Source organism: Aspergillus foveolatus, assembly GCF_047715535.1.
Source record: "Aspergillus foveolatus strain CBS 279.81 unplaced genomic scaffold BDW70scaffold_210, whole genome shotgun sequence".
NCBI classification, from domain to species: Eukaryota; Fungi; Ascomycota; class Eurotiomycetes; order Eurotiales; family Aspergillaceae; genus Aspergillus; species Aspergillus foveolatus.
The window spans coordinates 1-8,181 of record NW_027396274.1 but is presented as its reverse complement, the minus strand read 5'-3'; the positions used below and the strand labels follow the sequence as shown (position 1 = coordinate 8,181).

The window sequence follows — 8,181 nt, the reverse complement described above, 5'->3', positions numbered from 1 at the left end:
TCACTGCGAGTATCTTCCCCAATAGCGCTTCATTCAGGCATATGATATGAATTTGCCTGTTAGACGCTCCCTGTAAACCGTATTAGTTCTATACTTTCTTTTTGCCCGCTGAAAATGGATGCCCTCATCAATTGAACAACTGCTGGTGGCAGCATCTTTATCTTGTTGCTTTGTTTCAAAACTGAGACACATCTCCCCCAAAGGTCCCATAGCCACATTACTCTCCCAGTGTTTGTTCCCCAGCTCTAGCACTTTGTCCCTTGGAGTACCATGCTGGCGTTCTAATGCATTACCCCATAGTTCAACAGTGGGCCGCTGTGCAGGCACCTGACTGTCATCAATCTGATATTACCTCTGTAAGCAATCCGTTGAGCTCTTTGGCTTACTTTCTCGAAGTTTTAACTTGCAGATTTGTCAGTGATACGGAAATGTCATGTTTATGCGATATACTGTCGGAGCATGGGTTCTTCCCCTGCAGGTCCTTAGGTGCCCGGTCTGCACAATCTTAGTCAGCATCTCATTAGTACTTAGCCTAGCTTCCTTGTGCATCCGCACCCCTGAATACCAGACTCCTTCATGCTTCCATATCCCCGCTGGCCGGCTTACGCCACGTGATATCCCGGCTTGGCTGCGATCTCCAACCCCCGGGGACCTGACCCCTCATTGTACCGACAATAAGAGTATCCATCGAAGAGAGAGAGAATCGTCATGACGACATCCGATCCTTAGTAGGCTACGTACGTGTAGTGGATACAGCTACATTCTGCCCCTTCCCCTTGAGCTTACCGATAGATTCCACAACAATCAGAAAATTTATCATGTGACTGGTATCTATAAGAGCTACTGGATAGTTCCAGTACTGTGTAACTTATGAGAATCACCTCTGCTTTTTCTTTTTCTTCTTCTGCTTGTCTGATTTAGTTTGTACGTTGGAATACACCAGCAACAGTTTGGTCATCATGGGTCATAGACTTGTATTATTACACCACACAGCCTGAATAGAAGACTTATAAAATCATGACGGTCGACCGAGAAAAGGATTCTAATCATCTTACCCTGTAGCATTTCAGGTAAGTTCAAGAATAATTTACGCTATGGTTCTTATTGATTCTGGATTCTGGGCTGCTCGGTTTGCTAGATCTTCTAAAATTGCAGCGAAAAACAACATTTCTCATGTTCAAAGCATAGTGTTCAACCTATGGCCCCAAGTCATACTTCCTGAGCATCCTTAATCCTTTCCACTTCAGTTTCTTGGGGAGCTAGATATCCTAATAGAATAGTGGTTGCTTCCTCGTATCTTTTGTTCTCATGATTTTTACCACCAACCAGCTATTTTAGCTTTATCTTGGAGCTTGCCTGTATTTTGGCAAAAGAGTAAATCTCTCTTGAAGTCACTCTCTTCACTATTATTTCTAAACAGTTTTATGTCCCTCTGGTGAGCCTCGTCATTTGTTGGGTTGGTCTCATGAAAATGACCTCTTTCACAATCAGCCTTAAGGTGGGTTTCAGTCTTCTGCGCTCTTCATTAGCTTACTGTGTTTGGTAGGAAGAATACTTATACCAAGACGGTCAGAACTGTCACCAAGCTCTGTCAGAGGGCCAACGTGCTGATGTAGGACCGTTTGGATTGTCTCCTTTGCCGTTGGTGCTGACTCCTCCCAGCTCTCTCGCCGATTCGGAAAGAACCTCCTAAAGCTAGGGAGCCTGGACACCTCGCAGATTGCTGATGTGTTAAATAGACTTTTTGATGTGAGGCATATTTGGTCCTATATCCTGGTGAGGGATATCAATATCATATCCGAACAGTTTCCTATAGATGCTTCTACATCGGTTGCAAACACGCAAAGAGTCAATCTTATGGTGATACTAAAGGTATCATTAGTTGACACCTTTTCTTGCCATGGTTTGAATTTTGACTTGTCTTGCTGGGATAGGCATCTTATTCTGCTTCTAGTGGATCCGGCCCCTTGGTCCTGGGAGATGAAGAGCTGGGCGAGGTTCGTCAGTGAATTCTTTGGCTGTTTATCGTGGATACTTACTCCTCTAGCTTTCTCTTCGCGTCGGGGAGGACTTGGAGTTAATACGGTCGCTGGGTAAGCTGCAGATGGTGGAGGATGTTCTTAGTAGAGCAAGTCGGGCGGGGTATTTGCTGGGATCCAAGACATGGCTTGATCAAGAGATAGGTAAAAAGGATCCTTCATGCAACCTCTTAAAGACCAACTGAAACTAACCATCTAGTGTTGCTCCAGAGGATAACAATTTCAGCCTGGATGATGACCAGATTCTTTCTGACAATCATGGTGGATCTTCCAGTAATGCGAGTGAACTCTTAACACCAACAAACTTTGCGGTTTCGCCACTTTACAAGGAGTATGATCGGGGTTTAATACAACCAAATGCGCCAATTCCGCCACATGATGCTATACATCAGGGAAACATACCTGAAGGCGTTGGAGGTGGTATGAAGACGGGCTGCGTGTCAGCCCTCCCGGAAATCGATGCAGTCTCTGCCTACCCCACCCCGGCCAGTGATGGTCCTGGACCCCCCGAATCAATGAAGAAGCGAAAAGGCTTTGATTCTCTATGCAGCCCCGGTCACAAGCGAGCAAATCGTAGGGCAAGGTTGGCCCTGAACACACAAAGGAAAGGAAAGAAAGCTAGAGTTGTGGAAGATTTGAATCTGACTGCCAGAAGTCTATTGGAGCATTGCGACTTCGACGGCATATACCTTAAAGACAAAAAGATTGAAGTTGTGGTACAGGCGGCCTCTTATCTTCTCCCACTGGATCCTGCCCAGATGTTGTTGCGCCTTTCAGATCAATGGCATAAAAACGTTTCGCAAGGCCAGCATGCACTGGGCCTCCCTAAGGAGTGGATAGGCATACGCGCGGCATTGAACTACATAAAAATCCTTGAATCCAACACTCTTGATCCTGTCGCGGAGGTTATCGCATACATGTTATTCTATATCAACTTCGAAATACTCTGCAAGCATCCTAACAGGTATTGTCCGCGTCCCCCTAAGCCGGGCAACAGGAAGAAGACATATGTCCTTGATTGCATTGAAGAGGCATACCTTGATGACCCAAGTCTATGCTTGGAGGGCCATACTGTTCGCGATGATATCTCCAACAAATACAGACGAAAGGGTAAGTGGTGTTGGGAAGTTGCAGCAGCCCTGGGTGCTGGAGTTCTGCTGTTTGGCGGTGAGTGGTTGGATAAAATGTGTGTTCATCAATGAATAATTATTCCTACTCTACTAATCCTAATATCTAGATATAATCACTCATTCAGTTCTGCCCAAGTTGATGCCTTTGTCACATATGTTTCCTACACTCGCCCGGGGTCTGTTTACCTATTTCGTTCGCTGGAGCCAATCATGAAAATACTTATGTTTGGGCAACTTCCTGATCTCATCAAAACCTTCCGAGACGGTGGAACTAATCTTCAAGAGCAGCTCTCCGCAGCATCTGCCGAAGATCAGAGAGCATTGGCGAGCCAATCACATGAAAGAGCATGGAACCCAATTATTAGCGCCATGGTATCTGCAGAGGATAGAATCAAGGACTTTTATACTATACCAATCTGAATCTCTCTGCCTATGTACACTAGGATGTCGGAGCAACCAAGGGAGCTGTGATGGAAATCTTCGTCAAGCATATGTATGTGACAGCGACTGGGTTGTCAATAGCAGATGCTTACAGGACTGGCCAAATCATATTTGTTTATTTGAAGAATGTGACAGTAATGGATAGTTCTCCCAAGTCTGGTGACTGCATAATTTTCATGAACAAAGTGAATATTTTCAGTTGTTGATACAAATATTAGAAACATGTCGACCCTCTAGAGAAAGGTTGACTCCAGGGTGTCATTCCACTTTAAAATAAGGACAGATCCTGCACTCTGCTTCAAAGTCTTCCAGTGAGTTCCTCACGTATTTTAAGCTAAAAAAAAAAAATGTCGACTTCATATTCATTACTTGAGAGTTAATTAGTGTCAGATAAGGCCAAATGTGGCGTCGTTCGGCCACAATGGCAGAACTGCAAACGTGGTGTATACTGTATATCTTACCGTAGCTTGCTGCCTATCTTATCGCTCAACCGAGCTAAGATCAGAATACAACAAGCTTCATCATGATAATCATCATATAGTGTGTATAAGCCACACCAAAAGTGTCCTTAGGGCGACAACTCTGGGTCCTAGGGATATTCTAAGATCAGAAAGAGAAGGTTTTGTAAGGATAGAATGCAGTGACGTTGACAATGTTGGCTATCTTGCTTGTTTTGAAGACAAGACACAAAGAGCAGAACTAGGTACATGGTAATAAACGTCCTTGAATACCACAGTCCTTCATGTCCGTAGTATGCTCGGTTCATACCTTCAATACGTCCCGATTATGCTCCCAGTATGTTCCTTACTCTCCTCAATATGACCGTAGTCTCCTTCTGGCTTTGCAACATATCCGTTGATATGACGGAGTGGGCTATCTTTGTTCCCCTGTCTTCACACGCTAGCTGCGGCACAGAAGGTCGATTGGCTGTTGTTGCCTTGTTTCTCTGATGATTAGCCTAAAGTTATTATTATATGCATGCCACTGTTGTATTCATCCGTTGTAGCTCCATCAGTTTGGCCTGAAAGTCTGTTGAAAGGTGACACTCTGAGCTAAATTCCCAAACATTATTATTCCCTATTGTTCCTTGCCCGTAGGTTATATCGTGACTTCTTTATCTGGTTTGTGCGTCCAGCTTTGTTGCGTGCATCTGCCACTTCTCCTAGGTTACGCTCGTCCGAGGACAACCTGGGTGCTGAGGGTGAATATCTGGGGTGCTGATTGTGCCGAGAGCTCAAACTACGAACATCTTTCTGGCTTCTAGAATAGGCAGCCTGGAGAGTACGCCTTTTCCTGCCAGGGAATCTGCTTGTAATTTCGTCCCAGGTATATCCTTGCTGCCTTAACTGCACAAGGCGCTGCTTTTCCTCAGATGAGAGGGGCCTACGAGCAGATGTAGACGGCTCGAGCTTTCCTGCTCTATTTGCGGATTTCTTGATTTGTTGGTCCCTGGCAAGTTCATGGAAGAATGTAAGGGATTGCGTGAGCATTCCATCGAAAATTCGAAAAGTAGAATACCCAATAAGGGTTGGTATCTGTTCCGCATCCCGAATATCGATTGATAGAGTCTTCCCATCGAAGCGCCATGGCCCGTTAGTTAGTGGAGGATTGCAACACTTGTCAGGTTGATCAATAACAGATGTATTCTTGTCTGAAGGCCGGTTCGCATCTGCTAAAGGACGGCTTGGGATCTCGACATGCGAAAATTCAGCGAAAGTCTTCCGGTAACATTGTTGATCTGGGATTTGTGACGATGGCAATGCTGGTGTCGGCTTATTAGAGGCGAAAGATGCATCCGTGATAACCGAAGTAGCATTGATAATCGCTTCCTGAGGAATGCTAGGCTCCAGGCTGGCGTGGCCCTGCTCATCTATTCCAGAGCAGGTTTCAATATGCACAGTGGGCGGCTCTTGATTGGACTCGGATTGGCCATCTGTGATAGGGGCACTATCTTTAATCTCCTTATCAGAGTATAGCTGCAGGGAGGATGTTGGATTGCATGGACGAGCCTCTTCGACAAGGGTCATTGGGCAGGCTTCGGGGCGGACTTTGGGTCCATGTATAGAATAATTGGCCTGTGCAATAGGACTATTATAGTCATTTGAATGGCAAGACCCCAAGCTTGACTTTTCAGTTAATTCCAGACTGGCGATTTCGGGTTGTTGATGAACATCTGGAGCAAGCCTAACATTGCATTGCTTATTGCTAGTTGGTTCATTTCCAGCATCCACTTGCATCCCATCGCTGTGAAAATTTGTGCACTGCATATCAGTACCCCTTGGGGAAACTGATTCAACAGAATTGTCTGGGTCATAAACGCCGAAGGGACGGACTAGGTCAGACCGGTGGGTCGTAGCATGGTCGTCCGCAGAACCATAACACCTGGCGTGTAGTATTGGTGAAGGCGAAAGATTCAAACAGTATGCGGTCAAATCTGGTGGTGACGCGGAGGCCTCTGGGGACTGATTGGTGCTGCAGACAAACCCTTGTCTATCATGACAAGAATCGGTTTGGGGGATGCATGTAACTTCTTGCGGTACCATTTCATTATCAAAAGAAACAGACAGCGTATCTTGTGAGGGCGAATGTGGAATTAATTCTCCAACTTCCAGGGATGGTTCAGTTCCATAAAAGAGGCTGTACAGGGACTCAACATCACTTATATCATGTTGAGTGAAAGTATCATCATCTTGACTTGGTGTGAAACCCTTTCCAAGAGCAGCTGTAGACTGGGCTATAGCAACCAATATTAGTAAATTGCCCAAATTACAGAGGTTATGTTATAACATACCAGGTTCCGCAGGCTGTAAATCAAAGTTATCGCATACACTAGATTGAGCATGATAAACACTAGAGTCTGGCTTGTGACTTATTTGTGGTTGGAGCTCTGTGTTTGATGTAGATTTGTGTTGCGCAAGTAGGACAGATTCCTGTTTGCTGAAACGCGCCTTTTCGGAATAACGAGATGGGTTTGAATTGGGGTTGTAAAAAAGAAAGGTACTCATTTTGAAGTCACCACCATGAAAGAAGACAGGGGAGAAATAGTGTCTGGTCAAGTGAAAAGGCAGTGATGGACGCTTCGAGCGAGGATGGCTTCTTATAGAGCAGGACTCGGGAACCACCGGACTACAACATCCAGGCACGCTCTATCCAAATTGGACGTGGGCCACACACCATCTATTTTGATTTGTCGTCAGTTTGGTTAGCTTATTGTGTAGAGCAATTCGTCAACCGAGGGCGACGATAAGAGGGAGAGTAATGCGGCTGTGTTATCAGGCCTTTCCCTCCAAGCCCAATCACCTTCCTGAGCGTTGACTCCAACGTCCATCGGAATTGTTGTAGCCGTTCGCCTAATTTAGCGGTCATGGCGAATTTTGCATTGACTAGGACCGGAATCACCGAAAAGGGTGAGAGCTGGGAGTGACCTATAGTTGTATCTACCTGTCTAGAGTCAAAAATCGCCTAATTAGGCAATACCAGTTAGCGCCACGCTGCATTCCAAATCACGATTCGGGTCCGCGTAATCACTTCCAGGTTAGTTCCCCTCACGACACGGATAGGATGCACCACTTGAATCCAGGTTGTTAGGGCATATTGTTCTTTAGCAAGAGCTATGCTGGAAACAACACGATCTTCACAGTCCGAAACCTGGGCTGTGGGACCTGAAAGCGGCAAGGTATACGTGGGTGACCCTGGACCAATGCTCAGACGAGAATCCGCTTGAACAAAAGTTCTTTCCGCGGTTTTCACCACATGGGGGAAGTGCTCAAGGATTCTAGTTCCTCCAAACCGCCCGAAAAGGAAAAAGAAAAGCACTTGTTACTGAGATCGCTCGCAATTAGTTCACACGGATATTTTAGAGACCGGGAGAACATCCGAAAGCGAATCAACGTACCTCAGCATGACATCCTGGGAGGGACTTACCCTTATCTGCCTCTCATTTCATTTTAATGTCAACTCTACCTGAGACAAAACCAATCATTACATGGTTCCGCCTAGGTGTGGAGGGAATAACGGCCGAAGGCAACATTCTGATCTATCCACTCCCCGCAATAGACAAAGAGATAGGTTGTCATGATCTCGGCGAGTCCGGCCGAACGTAACAAGAAGTAATCGCAATCCTCGGGACCGCCAGTTAACAGTATATGAGCAAAGCGGCCATTTCATAGACATGAGTTGACCGGCTGTGGCATGTTAGACTGGTGAAAGAAGCTCAAGTAGTCGGAATGTTGCTCCGCCCTGCCAGCAAGTTAGCCCGCGCAAGTGAATTGGATGCGACACCTACTAGGCGACAAAGAAATAAGAGAAAAGTACCCAAACAGGCTGGAGAATTCCGCCCGACATGTTCGAAATCCGGTTTCTTCCAAAATCCCGCAGCGAGGGCTGTGTCGCTGGGGGCCGCAGCGAGAGACGAGACCGGTGTAAAATTGATGGGAGAAAACTGAACAATACCGTTACAGAGGGCGGCGGGTCGCGGCCTTTATAGCGGCGTGGGATCGGGCGGTGACAGGCGGCATTTCCAGATTGGGCGTATCCGTTTCCGGATACGGCGGCCCCTAAAGGCAAATTAC

The 8,181-nt window shown here is 46.2% G+C and overlaps 2 protein-coding genes across 2 annotated transcripts; one reads left to right on the top strand and one right to left on the bottom strand.

Annotated features, from left to right (window-relative positions):
* Nucleotides 1–1,471: 1,471 nt before the first annotated feature.
* On the top strand, nt 1,472–3,241 carry BDW70DRAFT_165133 (uncharacterized protein; the record flags this gene model as incomplete). Its single annotated transcript, XM_073741657.1, has 6 exons — nt 1,472–1,498; nt 1,547–1,612; nt 1,663–1,872; nt 1,935–1,997; nt 2,048–2,183; nt 2,250–3,241. The coding sequence occupies 6 exons, from the start codon at nt 1,472–1,474 to the stop codon at nt 3,239–3,241; spliced, it is 1,494 nt and encodes a 497-aa protein (XP_073590584.1).
* A 1,287-nt stretch (nt 3,242–4,528) lies between these two features.
* BDW70DRAFT_46361 (uncharacterized protein) lies at nt 4,529–6,872 on the bottom strand. The gene is made up of 2 exons (XM_073744066.1): nt 6,402–6,872; nt 4,529–6,344 (listed from the first exon to the last, which is right to left on the bottom strand). Exons 1-2 carry the CDS (start codon nt 6,613–6,615, stop codon nt 4,681–4,683), a joined length of 1,878 nt encoding a protein of 625 aa, XP_073590583.1. The 5' UTR covers nt 6,616–6,872; the 3' UTR covers nt 4,529–4,680.
* Nucleotides 6,873–8,181: the final 1,309 nt, after the last annotated feature.